Source organism: Notolepis coatsorum, assembly GCF_963971535.1.
Source record: "Notolepis coatsorum genome assembly, chromosome: 18".
NCBI classification, from domain to species: Eukaryota; Metazoa; Chordata; class Actinopteri; order Aulopiformes; family Paralepididae; genus Notolepis; species Notolepis coatsorum.
This window is the reverse complement of record NC_140182.1, coordinates 89661621-89689328: the sequence shown is the minus strand read 5'-3', so window position 1 is coordinate 89689328 and position 27708 is coordinate 89661621. Positions and strand designations below refer to the sequence as shown.

General features: G+C 46.4%; 1 protein-coding gene across 1 annotated transcript in view; it reads right to left on the bottom strand.

Moving 5' to 3' along the window:
* nell2a (neural EGFL like 2a) overlaps positions 1-27708 on the bottom strand; it is a gene marked incomplete at its 5' end in the record, with an annotated part of 149703 nt that overhangs the window by 92944 nt on the left and 29051 nt on the right. Inside the window, 4 exon segments of the mRNA XM_084335273.1 lie at positions 19448-19576; positions 21264-21369; positions 23303-23394; positions 27294-27396. Of these exon segments, the coding sequence (XP_084191399.1) occupies positions 19448-19576; positions 21264-21369; positions 23303-23394; positions 27294-27396 (430 nt within the window).

Sequence of the window (27708 nt, the reverse complement as noted above, 5' to 3'; positions counted from 1 at the left end):
GCGACATCAAGGCTGTTCCTTCAACCTATGCGGCGATACAATTAGGCACAACGCATTTCTTATTACGTCGGGACTCGGGACAACATTTGTGTTTGTGTCAGATTTGTGTTTGTATAGACCACATTGCTTAGCAGAGTTCAGTGATGTGAATGGAAACTGTCAAGTTGATCAACAGATTTTGAGTATCTGTAAGGGCATTAACACATTGGTTGCCAGCCGGATATGGCGATTTATCGCGTGGATGCCACCACGTTAATGAATGGGAGGACGAGGACATTTGCGAACGCATAAACTATATCTTAAATGATGGCTATGTGTCTAATACACCCGTCGCTTATCAATGACTTGCTTGCAGTCAACATGTACAAAACAGATTGTTTTTTCATCAGTACATTTCCGTTTTATACCGTTTTGAATACGAGTATAGTTTTGGTGATTTCTAGTAATTTCAGAGAAATTCCGCGAAAATAGCCATTTACTGGAATACACAAAACTTTTCTGGTTGATTTATGAATAGTTTTCAAATAAACGCTAGATTATCGAGAGTATTTGTGTTCTTATGCACGATACAAAAGCGGGCTGAAAAATAATTTATTCGTGCCGCGCTCAGCGCCTAACGCCACACACACACACACACGTTGTGCAATCTGTGAAAAACAACTCTGATTAACCCAAAACTGGTAACATAGATTCCTTACCTCAGATCAGATGTTCTGCAAAAAGAGGAATCCAATTCCTGATCGCCATTCCAAATATTGATCGAAAAATGAATGGATATCGCTAATAAAAGAAATAGCGATTAAATAACGAGAAATCTCGTTATTGGCAACCAACGCATGGCGGCCAACAACGAGATCTCTCATTGTTGGCAACCAATGTGTTAATGGGAGCAATCTTCTAACTAAATAGTTACTTTTCACAGTAACGTATTACTTTTTTGTGTAAGTAACTAGTAAAGTAACTGAGTTACTTTTTAAATGAAGTAACTAATAAAGTAACTGAGTTGCTATTTTTCAGTAACTAGCACAACACTGAGGGAGACACAATTGGGCTCTTTATCTGTCTGAGGGAGCAGCACTCACACACACAGAGATGCACACACACACACACACACACACACACAGGCACACGTACGCACACACGCAAAGGCAAAGTCATATCCCCCTGAGTTTACCCTACTGCTGCTTCTATGAAAAATTTACAGTGGAATGATCTCGTGGGCTATTTCCAGCCCATGTCTGACCCAGGACTGTCTTAAAGAGCTAGAGTCTGTCTCTGCCTCTACTGGTGCTCCTCTTGATGCCTGACAGCAGCCCTTAATATGGTGTGTGTGTGTGTGTGTGTGTGTGTGTGTGTGTGTGTGTGTGTGTGTGTGTGTGTGTGTGTGTGTGTGTGTGTGTGTGTGTGTGTGTGTGTGTGTGTGTGTGTGTGTGTGTGTGTGTGTGTGTGTGTGTGTGTGTGTGTGTGTGTGTGTGTGTGTGTGTGTGTGTGTGTGTGTGTGGAGGGGGGGGCACGTGCTTACGCACGCACATGCTCACCACCCCCGGAGACAGCAGCCCACTACCCCTGGAGACAGCAGCCCACTACCCCCGGAGACAGCAGCCCACCACCCCCGGAGACAGCAGCCCACTACCCCCGGAGACAGCAGCCCACCACCCCCGGAGACAGCAGCCCACTACCCCCGGAGACAGCAGCCCACCACCCCCGGAGACAGCAGCCCACTACCCCCGGAGACAGCAGCCCACCACCCCCGGAGACAGCAGCCCACTACCCCCGGAGACAGCAGCCCACTGCCCCCGGAGACAGCAGCCCACTGCCCCCGGAGACAGCAGCCCACTGCCCCCGGAGACAGCAGCCCACCACCCCCGGAGACAGCAGCCCACCACCCCCGGAGACAGCAGCCCACTGCCCCCGGAGACAGCAGCCCACTACCCCCGGAGACAGCAGCCCACTGCCCCCGGAGACAGCAGCCCACCACCCCCGGAGACAGCAGCCCACTACCCCCGGAGACAGCAGCCCACTACCCCCGGAGACAGCAGCCCACCACCCCTGGAGACAGCAGCCCACTACCCCCGGAGACAGCAGCCCACCACCCCCGGAGACAGCAGCCCACTACCCCCGGAGACAGCAGCCCACTACCCCTGGAGACAGCAGCCCACCACCCCCGGAGACAGCAGCCCACCACCCCTGGAGACAGCAGCCCACTACCCCCGGAGACAGCAGCCCACCGCCCCCGGAGACAGCAGCCCACTGCCCCCAGAGCCAGCAGCGTTGGCCCCACCCCTGAGCATCACTAACAGCCAGGTGCAGAGGCAGCTCTCCAATATCAGGGTGAACAGGGCCAGAGGACCAGACAACACCAAACCCAGTGTGCTCAAGGTGTGTGCCTACTAACAGCTACTGTAGCAGCGACGTTTCAGCATCTCTCGGTGCCCCGGCTCTGGAAGACCTCCTGCATTGTCCCGGTGCCCAAGAAGGGTACAACTACAGGCCAGTCGCTCTGACATCACACGTCATGAAGGCCCTTGAGAGGCTGATCGTGCAGCACCTCAAGCCCCTGGTGAGTGACTCCCTGGACCCTCTGCAGTTTGCATACCAGGCAAACAGCGGGGTGGAGGACGCCATTATCTACCTGCTCCACAGAGCCTACAGGCACCCGGAGAGGCCGCGGTGCAGAACAGTGAAAATCATGTTCTTTGATTTCTCAAGCGGCTTTAACACCATCCAGCCTTTGCAGTTCCTGTAGAAGCTCACTGTGATGCAGCTGGACCACGGCCAGGTGGCCTGGGTCACTGACTACCTCACGAACAGACCACAATACGTCGTCAAACTGCAGGGCAGTCCATCAGATGTGCTGGTGAGCAACATGTTCACCCTCGACACTAGGGTTGTGCATTATTATGTGTATCTGTTTAACCAGTAACATTATCTGTATTTATCTCTGGATTCGGATAGAACAATGCAAGATTAAAATAAAATAAATATGACAATATTTGTACGATAAGAAATTACGAATTTGATGTCGTAAAAATAAATAATATGGATTCATCTGATCACAGGGCAGCTGGATTAACCATATCTGAACCAGCTATTTTGGACAAATAATTACTCATATATTCAAACACAATTATGCAATTATTGTGAAATTATTGAAAATAATAATAATTTAATGCCTTCTGTGGAATTTGTATTTCTTATTTGTTACACATCTGTTTTAATGATTAATTATATACATTTGAAAGAATGCAGGTCAACATGCAATGTATCCCATTGATTGGTATACAATGGGACAGACCTTTGTTTGATTGATTGATTGATTGAAAACTTTATTAACAGATTGCAGAATGGGTACAGTACAGTACAGCTCAATTACATAAGGGGATGCCAGAGAAAGAATTTCGTCTTGTTTACATCAGGGTCCCCCATTTTCAATTCATCATAACATATATGACACACATGACACAGATAGACAGTACTGCTACATCTATACATTTATGACATACCAGATTTGCAAATACAGTACTGTTTGTGATACAAAAAGAGTCCAGAAAAAAGAGTACATTTGACGTAGAAACTGTTGGAGGAGGTTGGGTAGGGATGGGTGGGGGATAGACTTACACTGTACAAGCAAAACTGTACATTGGAATATTGACAAAACCATACTTGGTCATTTACTGTACATTGGAGGGGGTTGATATAGCTATAAACCTGCATTCCTTCGAATATATCATTAATCAATTAAACTTATATTGAAATACACTATATAGCCTACACCAACACTGAAATGACAGTGGATAAATAAATAAGAACTAAAGATAATCGGTGGAAATAGACTGCATTAATATTCCATAACAAGTCTTGTGTGCGCCTACGAATGAACAGTAGCCTATAGGTTTATGGAATAATAAGCCATATACTGCGTTCATTCATTACGCCCGCCGTAGGCTATATATATTATATGTCATTCATTCATTCATATACAGTACTGCGCGAGCGCGTGTGTGTGTGTGTCTGTGTGTGCGCGCGCGCTGCGGCAGGTGTGTACCGCAAGCTGTATATGATGCCAATACATTAATCTAATCTAGTTTTGATGGGCGCAAGCGTGATTACGAAACCTAGCCGCATTTCTCGGAGACGCTCTCTGATTGGCACTGACTGACGCTAGGTTTCGTAATCACGCGGCTCGCAAAGCACTTCCGCCATTCCATTTCACACAACTGCGTCACTAGTTGCCTTATAAGGAACTATGGAGGCGGTGTTCTGTATGCAAATGAGCTGAACGGGAACACGCTTTGGAGTTTACGACAGAATGCCATTCTCCAAGCAGATATCAGATCATATAATTTCTGCGACCGTTTCAGCCACTTAAGACATATCTCCAGCACGTTCAGGACTCAGGGTGTACTTGTCATAGATTATGTCTCAGTGGTTCCAAGATAAGTCTTCCAGAATATATCTTTGGAAAATTTTCGGGAATGAGACCCATTATTATTAAATCGAATAATTTTCTATAGGCTTGCCGTGGTAGTCAGTGATACTGGTGTCATTCTGTGTTCAGGCATCCACTTGCCTACTGACCCTTTAACAACCTATCCTTGCTAAGTTTCGGTTTAACTTCTAAAGAGAATTTAACTTCACGACGAGACTGAATACTAGAGAACAGATGACATTACAACAATGGCAGAGGATTATTTGGATTTAAACACAGTGGAGCTCAGATGATCTGTCCGGAAAAGTATGTTTCTTTTTCTTATTTGATGATGAGCTGTTCAAGTTCAAGTTCAAGTTTCTTTATTAGTTGTCATACAGAAGTACAGAATACTTTTATACAAAATGCTTCTTTCTGTTTTATAATAATAAAGCTGTGCCTGTGAGTCCGGCGGGGGAGAATGTTGATGTGTTTGTTGTCGCGTGTGTGTGTGTGTGTGTGTGTGTGTGTGTGTGTGTGTCGGCGACGTGTGTGTGTTTCTTTCCATTGGTTTCATTTGGTTACCGTTATTGGGCGAACAAGAAAACGAAAGAAAAACTGTAAAACTGTAATGACCCTGCAGCTGTTCCAATGTAAATGTGCCTTTCTCCGTGCACTTTCGCCGCTCTGAAGTCTGACTCGGTGTGCCCGGCCACGCGCGCTGTTCTCGCACGAACCTCGCGAGTGCCTGCATGCATGACTCATGTGTTTGCGCTGTGGGGCGTATTCGCCATATGGCTGCGCGTACCGCACCGTGACGGCCGTACCGTAAATTCGCGGGACGAATACACGTACCGTTACACCCCTAGTGTCTAGAGAAAAGGGAAGGGAAAAAAGCCTTGCGATTCACGTTTTTATTCAGTATCTCCACAAACGCAGTAACCAGTAACTGCATTTGTGTTTGTCATACATGGCAACTTATGACAACTTTTGAACAGTCAGTGAAGGCGGCTCTTACAGTAACTTAGGAGAGGAGAGGAGAGGTGGAGAAGCTTTCTCTAGGCTTTTAAAAATGTAGGGGAGACCTTGCTCATCAGGGAGCAGCCGAGATAGGAGAGAAAACTCCAAATTGCTAATTTCTTACTCTCTTTTGACACACAACTTTCCAAAAATGATTACTAATATTTCCATGGGTCGAAACTAAGAGACAGGGCAGTTTTACAGTTTTTATTGTTTGATGGTGAATACGATGGTGGTGCCTTGGCGGAGCTTGCTGAACAATAAAGTGGACTGGTCGGACAACACAGAGGCCCTCTACAGGAAAGGACAGAGCAATCTGATCTTCCTGAGGAGACGCAGGTCCTTCAATGTAAGATAAGATAAGATAAGATAAGGCACGTTCCAAAGTGCTCGGATGAAGCGATTCACTTGGCTTGGTCTAAATTCTCCGCCCGGACCATATACAATGTAACACACAGTGTGAAATAAGGTTTCAAAGGGTAGGCGATACTGCCACCTAGCAGGATTCAGCCGGTATTGCACTCTCGGGGTCTCAGAATGAGTTCCAATGGTAACACAGAGGTCCATGAGAGTTTATAGGATATGAAGATCGAATAAAAGAAAAAACAATGAAAGCGATCGAAAACCGGACTATACTCGGGTTTTGGCGCTCAACTGTTGGCGAGATAACCCGACTATAGTCGTGATTGGCCATGAATGAGTTAATGGCCGCTCGCGCACGCACACACACACACACAGATAAGCCATTATCCCGTTCTGTGCGTGCGCGCCCGTCCCAACTCTGGTATTTAGAAAGACCAGATGAGGTCAGAGGAGTTTGATAGTATTTACTGAGGATGGCCAGATAATGTTGATATTGAAACTTAAAAAATAATTATACAGAGAGAAGCTTCAGCAAGTACAAAACGCTGCTGACCGACAAAAGAGAATCCCTCAATGAGGAAAACACAAAAGGCTAACCATCATGTATCACAATGGTGATGTCAGCCAGAGATGGGGAGAAGCATGAATCTTTAACCCTTTCACTGCCACACGACAGAAGGTTAACCCTTTACTATCACACAACCGACGGTTGAGTGAAAGGGTTAACCGGCTGTCGTGTAGCAGTGAAAGGGTTAACCTTCTGTGAGTTGTCACAGTGAAAGGGTTAACCATTTTGGTAGTGCGGCGGTGAAAGGGTTAAAGCACATCTCTTTGAAAGAAATTATATTTTACAGTTTTTTTCTGATTTCTTTTAAACAAATAATTTTTTTGTATTATTTAACTATTTAATTATTATTTAGTTATTGCACTGCACTGGCAGTTGAACTGCATTGAACTGAACTGAATTGAAAAAAAGAAACCTCATAATTGAACTGGCACTGAACATTGAACTGCACTGGCACTGTTTGCAGATGTACTGTTATTAAAGTTAGTTAAAAACATAATTTTTTATTGTTTTCTTTTGTTAAATCCAAAGGAAAAAAATAAAATCAGAGAAATCCGAAAACAGGAAAATTAAAAACCGAGAAATCCGAAAACAGGAAAATTCATATCCGAAAACAGGAAAAGATAAAAACGGATTTCATAGGGCCCTAGTTAAGGTGAGTTAATAAATTCACTTGAAAATCTGCTCCGCTCTGATAAACTGACTCTTCGGTCAGAGCGTCCAGTGTGCACTCTGAGCCCTCAGAATTTCCGAACAACTTTTTTTTTGTATCCACTTTTTCTCCCATTTTCTATTTTTCTCCCATCCCAATTTTCGTATCATCCAATTCAACCCTCCCCTGTCTTTGAACGCTGTTTCATGCCTCCCACAAGCCGGCTGCAATACTCGAGGTAACAGCAGTCATATCTTTCCATCTGCGCGGCTCGATCTTTCAGCGTCAGGGGTCTGGGCTTTGGAGGGGCCCCGCCCCCATCGCTTCCTGATTCTACTGCGCAGGCGCACCAACCGACCTGTAGGAGTCGCTGTCCACAACGCCCGATCCCCACCCATCAGTTTCCCTCCCCCTAATACGGCCAATGTGTATTAGTGCGGACGACCAGCTAAACTGAAAGCAATGTGGAGCGCTGGGCTCGAACAGGGAGGCGAACCTGTTCGAGCCCAGTCTCCAGTATTCGTGGTGAGCGCCTTGCCCACTGCACCACGTAGCCGCCCAGAATTTCCGAACAACTTGAGTGCGCTCGCTCTGACACTGGTTGTAAATAGTTACGAGTGTTGTATGTGCCTCCCTGTATTGTAAATGTGTGTTGTCACTACTGTATGTATTATTGTAAATAAGTAAATTTATGTGTTGTAAATAAATATTGTTAATATTTATTTACCTAATTTATGTGCAATCGTTTAATTTCAGCTCAGTGTAGAGAAATGCACCGATACTAACAACCACCGTACTGCGCGCGCCTATGACGACACTGTTGACCCCACGTATCCGTGACACGCACGCCCCGCGACAACACTAGTAGTTTCGGGGGGGGGGGGGCCTACCACCCGCCCTGAAAAGAACCCTATGGGAAACACTGTCTTGTGTCTTGTATACACAAACTCATCAAAGTTTGAAAGCAGGCAATTTCAATCATCTCTCTGTAGTCCACCTCTCATCCACAACATGCTGTGCCTTTTGTCCCGTCTCTTACGTTCAGCACAAACAGCCTCTCATCCTCCTCTTTTTTTTGTTTATTTGTTTTGCTCATGGAACACACACAAACACTAAAAGAGTATCTCCAAAGACATGCACACACACACACACACACACACACACACACACACACACACACACACACACACACACACACACACACACACACACACACACACACACACACACAGAAACAGAAACATTTAAAATCAATTGCCTTTGAGAGAACAACATCAGCAAATAAGAGTCAATTTCGTTCCCCGTGCGGTCTCTGATGCAAACCCTCTCTCCACTCACACACACACACACACACACACACACACACACACACACACACACACACACACACACACACACACACACACACACACACACACACCTCACACACACACACACACACACACACACACACACACACACACACATATACACACACACACACACACACACACACACACACACACACACACACACACACACATATACACACACATATACACACACCCGCATCCAATTTCATGACAAGAGCTGGGGCTGCTCTTGAGATGAATAGTGTTGGTCTGAAGTGTCTGAGTCGGAGGGCGGAGGTCTATTTGCTATGGCTCTGGGTCTCATAGGCAGGGTAATGGGACGGGTTACTCAGCCTGTCTCCTCTTTTATGCATTGACGTTGCTACCAGCAAACATTGGTGAGCTCAGCTATTACAAATCATGACCGCCATCATGACAAAGAACGCAGCCACGTTTGAGAAAAGAGACAAAAAAGCGATTTCCTGTGTTTTTCCAGCACATTCTTGTGGGGCCGCGACAATTCAGTATCAATACCGAGTATACAATTCAGTATCAATACAGAGTATACAATTCAGTATCAATACAGAGTATACAATTCAGTATCAATACAGAGTATACAATTCAGTATGAATACAGAGTATACAATTCAGTATGAATACAGAGTATACAATTCAGTATGAATACAGAGTATACAATTCAGTATGAATACAGAGTATACAATTCAGTATGAATACAGAGTATACAATTCAGTATGAATACAGAGTATACAATTCAGTATGAACACCGAGTATACAATTCAGTATGAATGCCGAGTATACAATTCAGTATGAATGCCGAGTATACAATTCAGTATGAATACAGAGTATACAATTCAGTATGAATTAGGGGTGTAACGGTACACAGAAGCCATGGTTCGGTACGTACCTCTGTATTGGTGTCACGGTTCGGTACGATTTCGGTACAACAGGAAAAAAATATGTATAATTATTATTTATAATTATTATTATTAAATAGAATGATATTCTATAGGCTTGCCGTGGTAGTCAGTGATACTGGTGTCATTCTGTGTTCAGGCATCCAATGAGTAAATTAATTGCCTACTGCCCCTTAACAACTTATGCAACAACTTAGTTTCAGTTTCACTTGTAGAGAGGATTTAACTTCATGTGAAGCCGAGACTGAAGAAGACTAGAGAACAGATGACATGTTACACAACAATGGCAGTGGATTTATCAATATTTTGGATTTAAACACAGTAGCAGCAACTGGAGAGGAGCTCAGATGATCAGTCCAAAAGTATGTAGAGAAAGTCCACGGAGAAAGTCGGTGTGTGTTGGTGACACACTAACTTGGCGTGTGTCTGTGTGTGTGTCTTTCCATTGGTTAACATTATTGGGCGAACAAGAAAACGAAAGAAAACTGTAAAATTGTAATGACCCTGCTGTGTTACAAACATGATATAATTCATTCCAAATTTTGTTTTAGGGACACCCGACACCTGTAGTAAGGCAGGGGAGGGGGGAGGGGAGAAACAACCTGCAGTGCAGAGGGTCTGTGCGCGTTGTTTATTTGGTCTGTGCTTGTCATCGTGCGTGCGTTTACAAGATTCAACGTTTTTTTCATCATCTAAATTTGGCAATACAAGCTTAATATTCAACATTAACACTTTGAGTGCCAACAACGCTATATTTCGTTAGTTCATGCCGACCGTTGAGTGCCAGCGACGACAAATAGCGTTTTTTTGTCTTTTTTTTTTTTTTGCGATTTGAATTCAAGTTGATGTTGATCGTTGAGCAGCCTGACAGCCCGTGGATAGAGGCTGTACACATACAGTAGAAGCCCTTAGAAGTCCAGCATTTACTGCTACTCTACCACTACTCCACCACTCCACTTTGTGACTCCTATTGTTCTGGATTTCACACCTCCACTGCCTGCCACAGGCTGGGGAGATTTTCATCTTAAATTTTTATTCGTCCCAAATGTCCCAGCCCCATCCAATTTCTTAGCTTTTTTCACTGTTTATTTATCATGCATTGCAACACTAATATATGGTACAGTAGCCCAAGTCAGACTGCCCATATAAAAATTATCTTGGGGGTCTGAGGGCAGTAGCCCCCGACCCCCTCCCTGGGGAAGCACTTAAGTTAAGTACCCTCGCTTTGTTTACTGCAGAAAATTAACGTAAGCACTTAAGTTAAGTACCCTCGCTTTGTTTACTGCAGACAATTAACACCTAGTGCTAGTTCTAAAGTGACATCGGAGTGACATAGGAGTGGCAGAAGGGACCTGATTCTGTATACTATCGATAATCTAGCGTTTATTTGAAAACTATTCATAAATAGGCAGAAAAATTACAACGTTTTTTGGGTATTCCAGAATATTCCAGTAAAGGGCGGTTATCACAGAATCTTTATATTTTCCTGAAACTTTCAAGAAAACTAGGGTTTTTCAAAATGGTATAAAACGGAAATGAACCGATTAAAAAACAATCCGTTTCGACAATGTTGACAGCAAACAAGTCATTGATAAGCGACGGCCAGATTAGACACATAGCCATAATTTAAAGGGGAACTATCTTATAAATGGCCTTTTTCAGTGTTTAGCATTGTTTCATAGCTATGTGGACTTATATTAATATGATCTATGTCTCTAATTCTCATATTGGCGCATTCTTCCAATTCTCCTCTCACAATATTCACCCTCACTGAACTGAGTCATCTGAAAATGTGCTGATCTGTGATGTCAGAGATGTCTCAGCTGCATAATAATGTGCACGGTTGGCCCCTTGCAGCACCACCGTGGCCTCCCAGCCTCAAAACGGCTTAAGATCTTGAGGTAGAAAAATGCTGTTTTTGAGTAGTTGATTAGAAATACAAAACGTTAGGTTATGACTATAACCAAGTTCTGTTAGTTAGGGGCGATGCTTGGCATCGCTACTGCACTATCTCGCGTACGTGCACGCGTACTGAATAAACCACAAATGTACCTCTAATACCAGTATTAGTCTGACCACACCCCTCATCAGCTTACCTTCATAAGCAGGTGTGTGGTCACCTGCTCTCCTCCTTCCCAAGCTTTCACCACAAGGTGAGGACAAGGGCTGCAGCGGCGTCCGATGCCAAGCATCGCCCCTAACTAACAGAACTTGGTTATAGTCATAACCTAACGTTCTGTATCGTTAGTGGCTTAGCTTGGCATCGCTACTGCACAAGGGAGGCCAAGCGGAGCCACTTGGCTGACAAATACACCCCGCTGACAGCCCCCCAAAACCATCAGAACAGGGAGGGCCGAGCCCCCCCGACCCCCCCTAATGGAGGGTAGCCCCCCTATTAGGGACGTCACGGGAGGGCGACGGACCCGACCGTGCGAAGAGGCACTCAAGCAACTCAACGCACAGGGTGAGCAGACCGTGGCTTGACCCCACGACTACACACACGCACAACCCGCATGCCACCCGGGAACGAACGGAGGAACAACCTTGTTACTGCCCCCAGAATCACGGGGTCAAGGGCAAACCCAACCCCGTGGCAAGGCCGTAGCAGCGGAGCACGAAGGAAGACCCAGACCCACCAAAAGGACTGGACTCCCTGGAATGGGGGCCCGGAGAAGTCCATGATGCCAGCATCAAGACCCCACCAGGTGGGCACGTAGTGCCCCGCCCCCCACATCGCCAGCGTATTCGGACAAAGGCCCCTCAGTTACTGCACCTGGTATTCCCAGGCGGAACCAACCAGGCCAGAACCTGCCCAGCTTCCGAGATCGGACGAGACCGGGCGTGTTCAGGTCGGTATGGCCGCAAGCCGAGCGGGCCCCGTCCCCCCAATAGTACACCGCCTGGCACACTGACCCTGCAGAATAGGCAGTCAGCATGGCCGTAAGCACACAAAAATGGTTAACCAACGGAAGCAGGCAGCGCACCGGGGAAAAACCAGGCAACAGGCTGTTAACCCTAGCCTGGAGACTGCGGACGAGACAGGCGCCAGAGGGGACAGCTGAACACAGCCGCCCCGGCGGAAGGAGCGTAAGCTGGCGGTGTTGCATGACCAAGCCTCCATTTAACAACCCCCACCCAGAGGGGTCGAGGCAGAGAAGGCTGACACGATTGGCAGACGTCATGAACGTGCAGGGGCACCCTCAAACGGTGAACCCGGGAGTTGACACTGCTCCAACACACCAGGGAATCAACCACCTCGGTGTTACCCAATGCGGTGGTTGTTCCTATAACCCCTCAAGAAAAAACTCCAAAACACACCTGCGGGTATACACCGGCTATACCGCAGTACAAGTGTTTCAGTTTCCAAAAAGGGTTAACCCAGGCCTACGGGTCGCAAACATCACTTCGGACCGGGCCTGGCGGTACGGGAAGCACAGGGTCACCAGAGGAGGTCAAAAAACCACCCCCACAGGCCCCTCTTCGCCATGCGTGAGAGAGGAGCGAAAAATAATGGAGAACCAGCCCCTAAGCACACCGTACCTGGTATTCCCCGGCGGTCTCCCAACCAAGTACTAACCAGGACCAACCTGTGTAGCGGCCGAGATCCGACGAGATCGAGCGCGTACAGAATGGCATGGCTGTAAGCCATGACGACAGTGCTGAGTAAAAACATACCCAACCAGGGTCTCCATAGCGCTTAACCCTGTGACACCCAGACCGACCTGGCATTTTTCCCCCTGAAAAAAGCCCAAGTCCCTCAGGGTACCAGAACAGCAGATCTGCATCCCCGGCGGACAACGGGTTCAACTGATCTGGACCAGCGTGACCAGAACCAGTCCCGTGCCCTAACCACGCCGACATGCCTACTCCAGGAGAAGGGCAGATATGCGTGTTGATCTTAACATGAAAAGAAGGCGCCACCCAGACGTTGGGACAAACCGCGCCTGGTGGCCCACCCCAAGGGCGTGAGACCCCACTACATATGTTCAGATCCATCCCGTCATCATCCCCCAGACATGAACGAGAATCCGTCGACAACCCACCCAGGTCATGGGATGTGGTCGCCGGAAGAGGAAAAACCCCCATCTCAGTTGCTTTATAAAAACGCTGTTTCAACCACAAGCAACTAAGGCGTGCCAGTCAATCGCCTGTTTACAGCGAGCTAGCACTATACGTGCGTCGGGACACACCCCCATCAATGAACAGGCTATTTAGACCTGTCATTGAATCCCCAAGGCGCCCAGGGGAACGACAAGAGGGGTGTGACACTCCCTAACTCCAACACTTCTGGAATAGAAAGAAGGAAGCATCAACAGTATGTATCCCAGTCTACACAGCCGGGGTAAAAAATGTTCACATTTTTACATCCCACCACCCTCCCATAGGAAAGAGACGGGGATCCCCAGAGAGACTTCCCACGCGAGCTGTACAGATTGAAAAGAATATATTGCACCTTGAGCCATGTAAAAAACTGGTTTTAGGGCCTCCGGGGAAGAGGCACCGAACCCATACACACTCAATAAACGAATTGAATCGAATATACATACAATAGAAAAGGACCCTTCTAGAGGGTCCACTCACTTTGACAATCTGAGGAGGAAGGCTCTGTACTCTGATGGAGGCTTCCTCACATGGAAGAAGGAGTCCGAACTCACAGAAGGCCTGAGTAGGCGCTTGGTGAGGAGGAGCCCTGACCACCCCCCCTGAAAACAGATCCATCACATGGACCTGAACAGCACACGGAAGTCCTACCAACAGAGACGCGCACGGTGACGTACTCTATGGCGGGGGAATTCCTGCGGTGCACACGCCCAATATACCAGGCCGTGGGACCAGGAACTCCCTCCCCCCCCCCCCCCCCCCCCCCCCCGTAACGTGCCGAACCGCCACGTGACGGGAACCTTGAAGGACAGGGGGTGTACCCCTGACCGACAGAACAATGGGGAGAGGAAAGGTTACCAGTTCACCCCTTTACGACCCCACACCCATGATACGACGTAACGACAAAAAGAGAATATGACACAGTCATAGTCAGCTCTATGAAGCGTTTCACAGCTCCACACAGCGCACGAGCTAACCTGCTATCTGATTTTTACTAAGGAAAAACACAGAATAGAGAGGGCTCTAAGAACCCCGGTCCAACATACACATGTGCTTCTGTGGCCAGTACAACCCAGTTGTAGGTCACATGACACACACAACCCATCATCACCTACAAAAAATGACAAAAACACTCAACAGAGGAACGCCGTTTTTTTCACAATGAGAGAATACATCATTCTTGATTAGTATCGACCACAGGCCTTGCTAAGCACACATGACAGCAACCAAACCAATTTCCCTTTAGGAAATAAGTTTCTCCAGCAGATTTAGCACAACCTCAGCAATCAAGCTGAGAGTTACATCGTATCCCTACCACACAAAAGACACAATTAATGCACAACATGTCTGATAGGAGGTGATAAAGTCCCCAGGGAACCGGGGGGGGAAACACAATCCTCCTATTTTACCCTCAATACGGCCAGTTAAAACAGGAAAACCTGTTAATGTGTGAACTCACTGTTCATTGTCATTACAGTCTGAGAAAGAACATTCTTTTACTCACTCGTCACCAAGCATAGCTTCATAGGTTAGTTGCCTTAGTAGTGAGTACACGGTACACCTAAACACCATGATGTTTCTCACACAACAACCAGATCAATACATCACGATCTGCACGGAGAAGCTAACTGCCAGTGACAAAAACAGCTCACACACAACCCGCAACGTATCTCAAATGCATTGCAACAACACACGTTTTGGGAAAAAACACCGTTATTCACAATACATTTAGCAAGGTAAAACCAGAAGACGTGTTATGAGGTCTGGCCAACCCCGTACCTGCCCGGAACGCAGATCAGCGAAGTGCAGTCACAAGCCACCGTAGAACACAGCCGTCCCGTGTTGTTCGATCCGGGCAGCGTCGCCGCTCCACCAGTCGCTACAGTCCTCTTTGTTGACGCAATCCCCGTCTAGGCTCAGGCAGGGTTGACGAACATCCCCTGTCAAGGATGACGTCGTGGTCAAGAGTGTAAAACATGTTAAAATCAAAGCACGTTCAACAGAATAGCATCAAGCTAACGGCTGCTCCAACCGTTCGGGTGCTATTGCTTCCGCTCGCGAGACGCCGATCTACGACGCACGCGATCAGGAGCGAGCTCCCGGCGGCGCGCGAGAAGCCAAGCTACCCCGCGCCAGGCCACCGACCGGCTAACCGTAAGCTATGAACATGTAAACAATGACATAACACTCACCCAGACAGGCCGCCGTTCTGAACCCTCCTCACTTTTTAAGAGAAAAGAGAAAACAAGACGTCAACACCGCTTCACAACGGTGACACTACCACGTCCGGCGGAATCAGCACAGTACCAACTGGCCTGTATAGCTGACTTTGAACATGAATCTGCCGCTATCGCACATTACATGCACATATCCCCTCGTGAAGGAATACTCCCATTTGGATATGAAAGATGGGGTCTTAACACGGTGACAGAGAGAATCCACTCGTCCAGAACACACAGGGATCACCAGTGTCAATGGTCGCGGCCCACTAGTTAAACTATAATGGTCGCCAGACCAAGGCCTTCTGTCGCCTAGACGGCTAAACAAAGGACCCTAGCCTGGGGCCGGTTTCCATAAACTTTGTCAAGTAGCCCCCATAGCACTAACAGACAAGTGGAGCCCGCCAGCAAACACTACTCACCCAACCTGGAACGCACCGCTCCTCACAACAGCGGCATGTCCGACAGTTCAGCTGTGGCCTGACAGGTTTCACCCCAACAAACACAGCAAGGAACTGCAGTTGAGAAGCATGCAGCGGCGTGCTCCCAATACGAAAACCGGTGGAGGGTTTGTAGAATGATCATCATCTTCTAGACACTCCAGTACGAAGACAATATCGCCGTATTTTCTCGAAAATAGTGAGAGAGAAAATAAAGATATGATGTCAACGTATCCTTGTTTCCCAAGCTGTTCCTAATCCAATTTCTTCCATCATGGTGTCAAGTGTGGGGATCTACCGAGGCACCTCTTCCTTGTGGTGAAAGCGAGAAGGAGGAGAGCAGGTGACCACACACCTGCTTATGAAGGTAAGCTGATGAGGGGTGTGGTCAGACTAATACTGGTATTAGAGGTACATTTGTGGTTTATTCAGTACGCGTGCACGTACGCGAGATAGTGCAGTAGCGATGCCAAGCTAAGCCACTAACGATACAGAACAATGATTACAGAGGTGTTCCATAGACTCACAGGAATTGTGTAAAAGTGCCCAAATAGTGAAAGAAATTGTAAAATAGTTCCCCTTTAAGTTTAGAGCGCTATCATTGAAGTGGGTGGTGGCATTCAACGGGGGTAAGGCGCAACGCATGGCTGGTAATCAAAGTGTTAAAGATCAATGTAAGCCAGTGTAAAGTAATGTAAAGATATTGAGAATAGATTTGTAAAATGTGCAACCCTAGTTTCACCTAGTGGTATGAGACGTATTCTTCGTATGGCTGCACGTACCGCACCGCCAAGCCTGTACCGTAAATTCGCGGGACGAATACATGTACCGTTACACCCCTAGTATGAATACAGAGTATACAATTCAGTATGAACACACAGAGTATACAATTCAGTATGAATACCAAGTATATAATTCAGTATGAATACAGAGTATATTCAGATTCAGATTCAGATTCAGATTCAGAGTATTTAATAATAATAATAATAATAATAATAATAATAATAATAATAATAATAATAATAATTCAGTATGAATACAGAGTATACAATTCAGTCAAATAAATCTAGCCTCGACATGTGAGCGACGAACACACTTGCGTGACATTGGTTGACATTACTCTCTGACACCTGGATGTAAATGGACTGTTAATAAAAATTAAAAACCCATTTCAATTTTACCCACAAGACTTGGGCCAACTAACTTCCTCATCCCCAGGGAGGCGGGGGGGTCAGAGTGTGCATGGATGATGGTTTTTAAAGAAAGCATGGACATTGCCATGGTCACAGCCCATTACCGTGAGTGAGGCTGGCATCAGCAGCAGTAGCATAACCTGGACTTACTCCTCATTCATTTAAGATGAAGGGGCCCGATAGCATCTTCAATTACACAGATTCTATGAGACGAGTAATTACCTGGCCAACTGTTCCATTATTCTGCATGTTAATGTGGAATACGGAGAGGTCAGGAACGGGCCTTTTAGTCTATTACTTTATTCCCTAGCGTGTGCCGTGACTAGCTGGAGACGTCGTCCACAACATCTCGGGGAAGGTGATGGAGACGCAGTTGAAGCGTGGGTGCGAGGTGTAGATAAAAGATAAAAGTGGAACAAGAACAGATGTATCCAATAACACGTGTAGGTGTTCTTGCATCTGCACGCACACAAACACACACACACACATACACACACACACACACACATACACACACACGCACACACACAAAGTAAGAGGAAGCAAGAGTGACTTTGATGGTTTGCTTTCAGGGCGGCTGTCAGAATCACGGGCAGATTGTATCCAGAATAACTTTGATCTGATCAGAGCTTTGCCTAACGATGCCAGTGATGCAGTGGAATGGAGGCTACAATGAGAGGTTTACTGCAGATCTTTACAGCACTGCAGATGATTTTACGATATGCTGCCATCTAAAGAAACTTCTAATAAAGATCAGGCGAGATGTCAGCGGAGAAGATCAGCTGAAGGAGCGTCACACTTGGTGGGTGAACGTTTGAACCCTGAATGTGTGAGGGGGGGGGGGGGGTGTTAGCTCTGCTAACATCAGGGCTATGGGAATAAATGGCTTGACTGAGTATTAACACGTGTTTTTCAATCTTCTAAAGTGGGCAGCCCAAATGGTAACCAAGTAAAACATCATCTGTTTTTTTCTAAGAGTGCAGCGCTGCGATGATCAATCACTCTGTGTTCTACTACAGCTTTACAGTATGGATGGAGACGTCGGAGGGTACGCTGGCATGCAATCAGTGGTGAACACTCTAGCCAATGATGAATGGCAAGGCCTGTGATGGCTCTCCGCTTATGAAAAATCACTTATGCTTTCACGGCAGAGAGGCGCTGAAAACACATAAGACATAAAGACCTTGAGCATGTTTTCATATAAAAGCTAGACTGACTGACTGACTGACCAGGCGAAGACGAGAAAGACAATGGGAGAACAGGTGCTGCTGCGGAACATGGTCAGAACATCGACCCACCATTATTTCTCCAATTGATATTGAAATCACGATTATTAAAAACTCAGCGGCACGGTGGTGTAGTGGTTAACACTGTCGCCTCACAGCAAGAAGGTCCAGGGTTCGAATCCCGCTTGGGGACCAGGTTTCCATGATGCCAGTTACCCAGGTGGGGTATCTCCCAGGCCTTTCTGTGTGGAGTTTGCATGTTCTCCCCGTGCTCGCAAGGGTTTCCCCCCCCGATAAGATAAACCCAATGGAAAAACATGCACAACAACAAGATCGCTAACGCTGTGGCGTCCTTGACGAAGACGGACAGGAGCACTTGGATTGGTCCCCTGGCGCGGCTCACGTGGCGCCTGTCTGCTCCCGGCTGCCCTTGGGGGGGAAGGACGACGGGATGGGTTAATCGCAGATACGCATTGTATGCATGGTTCGCATGTGTGCCAAATGGTGACCTCGGAGCAGGTCCTAAATTAGTAAATTATTATAACTCATTGATTTGAGAACATCATATGACAATGAATTAGTTTTACCTGTCTTCTCGACCAAAGGCTGTCATCTTCTACAAGTTACCAAAGACGTTTAAAATAACTTGGAGACGCGTGCTGTCGCTACCTCAACAATAGCTGAAACTACTGTTTGGACTTGAGGGGTGGAGTGCACCGCTGGGAAGGAAGGGTGCACTGCATTTAGAACACAAGACAAAATGAGAGCAACGCGGCATGCGGCACAATAACCGTTTTATCTCGATCATCTTGTTTAAACTCGATTGATTGCCCCAGTCCTATCACAACCTTACAAAGGAGAAAGCACACCAAAGGCTTCTGTCAGGACCCATTCGATCCGACGGCGGGCACGTTCAGTAACATCCGACAGACATTCAGACACTCTCAGTGGGCAAAAGGAGGTTCAGTCAGTCTATAATTCCTCCAGAGTCCTACCTTCACAGTAGGCGTTATCGTCTCGCAGAGGGCGGAAGCCGTCCTTACAGACACAGCAGTTCCCCGCTTCTAGGTTCACACAATTGGAGTGTTCCACGCAGCCATGACCCTCCGCGCAGAAGTCGTGACCTGTGGAGAGATGGAGAGACAGCGGTTGAGAGCCTTAGTGGAGGATAGAAGGAGGGAGGGATAGGATAGGGGCCACTAGGGAGGTCAGGACTCTGTAGCATTATCTCCTGGCGCTCATAGTATCAAACTGATAATGACTTCTCTCTCGGCGACCGCCCACACAGGGCTTTTCAAGGTTGCGTTCATTCTCCCGTGCCGTTGCCATGGACATGAATGATGGAATGTGGCAGCGAACAGACTCATTAAGCTGATGGAAGTGAAAGGTTCCTATTTCAAAAGTAAGCTTGTCCATATGAAAATGAACTATAGTAATACTGTGGTATTCCTGTGTTCTTTTCTTCTTACATGCATCAATTACTATAGAAATCCTATAGTGAATCACTATAGAAACATAGCATTTCTTTATGTGTAATACTATACTAATACTACAGTAATATTAAGTTAAATTAACTTTTACATTTAATAATTTAACTGACACTTTTATCCAAAGTGACTTGTGATTGTGTACAACAAAGCCAGCAAAGGGATACACAGCCAGCAGTCAACAATAAGTGGTAATGTTCATCTAATTTAGGGGGAAAGATATTGAAAGAGCATTGAAATATCAAGAACATTAACATCAATATTTGCAGATATGAGAACAAATACTTTGAAATGAATTCAGGGTATAACTACTAGTAAAGTGGTGCCAGCACCAAGTGACCAGTGTAACTGAGACACCCATGCATAGGAGAGGGAACCTTCTCTGATTAGTTTGGTGAAGAACAGTATGTTTGCTTTCATTTCCTGTCACCACAGGCGATAATACACTTGCATCAGAAACACAGAGGGGCTAGATCTACACAGAATGGATTGCACGGTGCTAATTGCACCCTTACTTACAATTCATTATGAATTGAAAATGGGGGACCCTGATGTAAACAAGACAAAAGTCTTTATCTGGTCTGCATCCCCTTAACAATTGTGTGTATTGAGTCGTACTGTATTGTTTTTGTATTGTGATTGATTGAATGAAAATTGTATTAACAGATTGCAGAATGGGTACAATACAGTACGGCTCAATACACACAATTGTTAAGGGGATGCAGACCAGAGAAAGACTTTCGTCTTGTTTACATCAGGGTCCCCCATTTTCAATTCATAATGAATTGTAAGTAAGGGTGCAATTAGCACCGTGCAATCCATTCTTTGTGGATCTAGCCCTAGGTCTTCGGCAGTTAAGGGGACGTTTTCACAAATTAGTTTTCATATGAGAAATGGAAAATATGAACTACTTTTAATTACATTTCTAAGATGGAAAAAAATTGTGTTTCTATGCTGATATCTTGAACTCTGTGTCATAAAATCTTTTTGTGTGGCTCTCCAAAAAGACATACTCAAAATGTAGCCCCACCATGAAAATAAAAAGGACTGGAGACGTGTTTTCATTGGCTAGTTGATTGATTTGATACAAGGAACAGGTAAATATTGTTTTTTTTAATAGTATTTGCTGTATTTTGTAAGTGTAAAAGGTTTGTTTCGTAACACTGGAGTAAAACAGATCTATATTCCGATGAACAAGAATGTTCCAAAAAGGTTATTTTCAATCTCCAAATCCAACTCGTCAAGAATGTATCCAGTATGACTATTATATAATGAAATAAGAAATCCGAATGAGGGCTTTTTAAGACGATACGTTCCCCCATACCTCTGCAGACTTTGCAGCATCTGTCGCTCAAGGTGATCTGCTCGGACTCCGGGCAGCGGGGCTCGGGACAGGGGCCGGCAGGGACCACCCGATGCATGGTCCTGTCCTGGAGCGGTCAAACACACAATATCCCCATGAGCTTCTCAGAGTCCAGCTCTGCTCTGCAATACCCGCTTCATTTGACAAGGCCTGGATGTAATTAGGAAGCTAATCATCCCTCTATTGTGTTCCCTTCTCTCCCTCTTTCCTCTCTTCTCTGTTCATTACATTCCAATTACTGCGACATAATCATTGGTCAAAAACAGTTTTTTTTGTCTGGACTCTGTACTACTAGCGCTCCTACAGAGAGATAAACCCTCTCTCCCTTTCTCCTTGTTGTCCTGGACGACACGGGACGAGATGGCTCATAACATTGTCTCCTTAATTAGTCACATTCAGAATCCTCTGGAATACATTTTCTGGAATTTTGTGTTTAGGGCGGGGGGGGGAGTACAACCTGATTAGGGAGTTCCTTTTCCCAGCATGTCATTGGCAGTTCCCTCTAATGATCCCATCCCTGTCTCTCTGGCTGATGCTAATTCACAAGTCATTAACACCAGAAACGGCCAGAAAGAGACGACGGGTTAATTCTACTGTAGCCGCTGGCAGCGTCATTATGTCAGGACGGCGTCATGGCTTTTCATGGCATGTATTACAATGCAAACACTCATATTTAACATGCAATTTAACATAATGCCAACATCACATTATGCATGTATCGGAAGAATGTGTTCGAATGGGATTCATAACACGAGAACGATGTGAGAAACGCTTGCGTAACGCCTCAATAAAAACCTTCCCTCAGAGGCTCCCGGACGGCTATACAGTCTCTCTTTCCCACCACGCACCCCCCCCCCCCCCCCCCCCCCCCCCTCATATCCCGCCATCACCCAAAAGAAGCTGCACCCCCTGCAGCCAGCAGCCAGAAAGCAGATCAGAGGCGTGACAAGCAGCTGTCAGGGGGGGGAGCTTGCAGCAGTCTGTGGAAGTATGGCTGACTGACGGCACTCCCCATTCCCTGTCCTTTGATCTGCCTGGGACTGCCTGTCAGTTAGCAGTGACTACAGATGGGCCAGGTGTGGGCTGAGCAGCGGTACAGATGTCCAACACTCCATCACCTCCACGGGGGCTCCTCAGCCTCCAGAGGTGTGGGGGAGGGGGTTGTACCATGCACTGGGTGCGGTAGAATCTTGAAATCACTTTCCTTTTGAGTGAGTGCGGCGTGTACCCTTGTATGTACTCAAACCAATAGAAAAGCCCACAAAAAGTGTAGACACACGCCCACCTGGCACGCCCCGGCAAGATGACGAGCAAACACTGTGAATAATGGAGATGATTCCGGATCATTTAGCACTGGTGTGGGAGTTGTGGAGAGGCATTACTGGATAATGCCTGTGGAGGCTCATGCGTGTTTGTGTTTTAGTATAGTTTTATGTGAGCCTTTCATGGGTGTATGTTTTTTTGTGAGCCCCTAATCTAAAACAATGTTCTATCGTTGTGTGATAGACTGTTTTGAATGTTGAATCTTGAACAGGTGTACTGCTACAGCCCCCCCCCCCCCCCCCACTCAATTAGGGGCATGTGGAAGAATTGCCTCGGCTCATGTAAAAGACTGCTGACAGGTAGGATGGATACATGCAGCCAGAGTAGACAGCCTAGTGTGCTTTCCTCATTGAGGCTTGATTTACCCTCCCAGCCCGGGCCGGCGCAGCGATGGAATGAGTATTTAGTGAGCTGTCATACAGTGCAAGACGGAAATTAATAGTCAAAGTGCTTGATAGCATGAGTTATTGTTGTGTTTGCTTCTAGAGGGGAATTTGATCAAATTATTGTGATGAAGTAAGTGTGTGTGTGTGTGTGTGTGTGTGTGTGTGTGTGTGTGTGTGTGTGTGTGTGTGTGTGTGTGTGTGTGTGTGTGTGTGTGTGTGTGTGTGTGTGTGTGTGTGTGTGTGTGTGTGTGTGTGTGTGTGTGTGTGTGTGTGTGTGTGTGTTAGACTTACCTTGCATTCAAACAGCAGACACTTGCCAGAGGAGTCATGCACTGCCTTCTGCTCCCCTTCCACAAACTCTCTGCTGCTGAACAGGCACAAAGCTAGAAACACACAAACACACACACACACACACACACACACACACACACACACACACACACACACACACACACACACACACACACACACACACACACACACACACACACACACACACACACACACACACACACACACACACACACACACACACACACACACACACACACACACACACACACACACACACACGGACACGTTATGCACATGCTCATACACACACACACACACACACACAAACAAAGCAACATAACATAACACAATGTGCAGTGAAAGGTCTGTAAAACGCTGCAACCAAGTGAAAATTCTTCAGTCTTGAAATAGTGGTTAAGTGGGGCTGTGATGTGTGTCTCAGACAGATCCCACCAGATATGAGGAAGCCTGCCTGATGATTGACACGGCAGGTCATGGACCTTTCACAAAGCAACCCATCGTGAAAGAGGCGGGACTTTTGAAAGAGCCATTTGACGTTCTACTTGACAGACCATCAGAAACAGACCCAGAGCTCCCCTCCCGCGAAGGACTTGCATCATGACCGGATAAGGCTTTCATTTGGTTGCGTGCGAGTCGTGTCTTTGCAAAGGGGGGCGCTGGGGAATAACAGTGTTCATCTCGCTAAAGCAGGAGCGCTGCGTACAGTAATTAGCTGTGTGTGTTTGTCTATCTCGTTCGTCAAGATTAAGACAACACACAGAAGCCACGTGCGCGGCGTCAAGGTTTAAAGGGGGATTAACCAACACTTGTTTCCATAAACGTAACACATCAACAGATTAGGAGTCGTACTTTAAACCCCTCTGTTGCGGGCCGGTGACCCGCGGGGAAAGTGATGCTGACACAGGCTGATTAGCGTGCGCGGCTAATGGTTCCTCGTTGATAAAGAGTTAAATCCAACAACGCTTTGGAAGGGAGCCCCCGTGACGGCACAGTGCGGCAGCGGTGTGTGGGAGTGTGCAGTGTGCGTGTTCTGAACTGGACACACGCACAAGATACACAGCGAGGGCTGGCGAAAACATACATCACGCTACATGCGCATACTAGCCCCCATAAGCCTGTGGGTGCAGAAACAAACCTCTGAGCAAAACAGCACGTGCCGTATGCGACGCAATGTGTTACTGTTATAATGGAGTTAATGAGATCCCTTATTCCTGTAGTAGAAGAAGGACTAGTATTAGGTTCTGTACATTCTCAAGGACCGGTGCGTTCCTTCCTACTGCTTTTTGACATCCAAATATATCTGAGAGGGCTCATCTCGCACCTTGTTGCCCATTATGTGCATGTCCAGAGTTAATTACATTGTATATTGTTTACACTGCCTTTTTATTCTATTTTTAGTTTTACTTCTCCACTGTACTATAATTCTGTGACCTGTACCTGTATGTCTACCTGTACCCCCCCTCCCCCTCCCCCTCCCCCATGCTGCTATGATGCCTGAATTTCCCCAAGGGGATCAATAAAGGAATATCTTGTCTTATCTTATCTTATCTTATCTTATCTTATCTTATCTTATCTTATCTTATCTTATCTTATCCTGTGTCTCTTTGCGGGGGTTATCTGAGTCAATGGAGGAGGGATGTTGAGAAGAGCAAAGCTAATGTCCTCTGAATTCCATTCGGATGCAGAGGACGGAGCAGAGGGGGAGAACGCTGAGTCCTGCGGTAAGGAGGACGAGCTCAGCTTGAAGACGGATGTAAAAACACACTGTCTCCCTGTCTGCGTAGATACGGGATGAAACGGAATCATTCATCCGCCAAGGACACATCCACGCCGAACAGCTATTGATAAAACAAAACATATGGACGATGTTAAAGGGAACTATTTTACTATTTCTTTCACTATTTGGGCACTTTTACACAATTCCTGTGAGTTTATGGAACACCTCTGTAATGTTTTATTTTTTTTAATTCATTGTTTTGTATTTCCAATCAAGTCCTCAAAAACAGCATTTTTCTACCTCAAGATCTTAAGCCGTTTTGAGCCTGGGCTCCAACCACTGTGTGGCCTGATGATTATCATGCAGCGGAGTCTCTCTGACATCACAAATCAGCACATTTTCAGATGACTCAGTTCAGTGAGGGTGAATATTGTGAGAGGAGAATTGGAAGAATGCGCCAATATGAGAATTAGAGACATAGATCATATTAATATAAGTCCACATAGCTAGGAAACAATGCTAAACACTGAAAAAGGCCATTTATAAGATAGTTCCCCTTTAATGTTTGATTTTCCACACAGAGCGACGCCGTCGCACTCCAGCAAGTGCTCTGTTTGCATAATTTAAAAGTTATCCGAAGATTACTTCTTTAATAACGTACGTGTCATTAATTAATTCAACCGCTTGAACGTTGTTTATAATCTGGACACAAATCCCCAGAAAATCCCCCTTTGATACAAAGTGAACCAGAAGGACCACAGCCAAACAGATCATTTCTAGTGTTATGTCTATAGTAACTCTTTATGTATTCAATACTAAAAATGTATTTAGTTCTTTCAGCCTAAAGAGAAAGTACCTGGTGCAGCTTTATCTAAAGATATATCCTGTGTGTCCATTATAATGTATTTGGTGAACAAAAGTGATTCTGATTCTGATATCATACACTATTCTGACTTTTCAGAGGTTAGTTGTTTTCCAAAATTAACTACCCGGTGCAGCTTTCTGGGGGGGAAACATACACTTTATTAGGGTAAATTGTGGAATGCAGTGCAACTCAACATCACATCAGTTTGTTTTGTGTTAATAGAAGCTGGTTGTCATCACACAGATCTGGACAGGCTGGACAGGCTCCACAAACCCTGGACAGGCTCCAGTATGTTCAAAATTCAGCTGCCAGGGTTCTTACCCGCACCAAACCCTGGCAGCACATCACCCCCACCCTCATCCACCTCCACTGGCTCCCCATCAAATCCCGCATCACCTACAAAACCCTCCTGCTCACCTACAAATCCCTCCACGCTCTGGCACCTCAGTACCTCACTGACAGACCTCCTCCACCCCTACACTCAGTCACGGTCCCTGCGATCCACGGACACTGATCAGCTCTCCATTCCCCGAACCAGACTGCGGACGTTCGGGGACAGAGCTTTCAGTGTGGCAGCTCCCACCCTCTGGAACTCTCTCCCCGCAGAACTCCGCAACGCCCCAACTCTGGACTCATTCAAAAAACTGCTCAAAACCCACCTCTTCAACTTGGCCTTTAACCCCTAATTTCTCACTTTGTATGGTGCGTCTGTCCACTATGTTTGTTACTTTTGTTATTTTTTTTCCCCCATGTAAAGCGACCTTGGGTCTTTTGAAAGGCGCTATATAAAATGAAGCTATTATATTATTATTATTATCTCTTATATTTTGTCTTGTGGCAAGCTGGTTAGTGAATAATTGATGCAAAAGGATGGAGCACTCTCCGGAGGCATGTTGAGATGTACAGTAGCTTAGCACCACACGCAGCAGAGCTCAGGTCAGCTGTCAGGAACACAAGGCACTGGTGGTGGTGGTGGTGTGTGTGTGTGTGTGTGTGTGTGTGTGTGTGTGTGTGTGTGTGTGTGTGTGTGTGTGTGTGTGTGTGTGTGTGTGTGTGTGTGTGTGTGTGTGTGTGTGTGTGTGTGTGTGTGTGTGTGTGTGTGTGTGTGTGTGTGTGTGTGTGTGTGTGTGTGTGTGTGTGTGTGTGCATGCGTGCGTGCGTGTGTGTGTGTGTGTGTGTGTGTGTGTGTGTGTGCGTGCGTGTGCGTGCGTGTGTGTGTGTGTGTGTGTGTGTGTGTGTGCGTGCGTGCGTGTGTGTGTGTGTGTGTGTGTGTGTGTGTGTGCGTGCGTGCGTGTGTGTGTGTGTGTGTGTGTGTAGAGCTGTGTGACTGTGTGCGTGCGTGCTGCAGTGTAGCAGGGCGTGGAGCTGAAGGGCAGTAGACTCACGCTGGCACTCCTTGCAGCAGGCGTCCTTCACGTAGGCAGGTGTCGTGCCTGCTGGGCAGCGTGGGGGGGGGCAGGTCACGGTCTCACACTGAACAGAGCCATTCTGGCGGAAAGACACAGAGACACGCGGCAAGTCACTCAAAATGACGGACAACACGGTAGGAGGACACAAACCCATGGGACGAACCGCACTAGATCGATACGGTAACCTTTGGACGCATGGATAATTATGCTTAAAATCATTCATATTATACCTACTCTCTCCGTCTGTGCCGGTAATTAGCGGCGGTTCACGGAAGGAAGCGGTGCGACAGTCGGAAACATCCTCCGAAAGCGATCCGTGTAATTGATAACATCTTAATGCGTGACCTTTGGATTGCAAAGGTCACCGCTAATTGGCACGCATAAGGTAAAA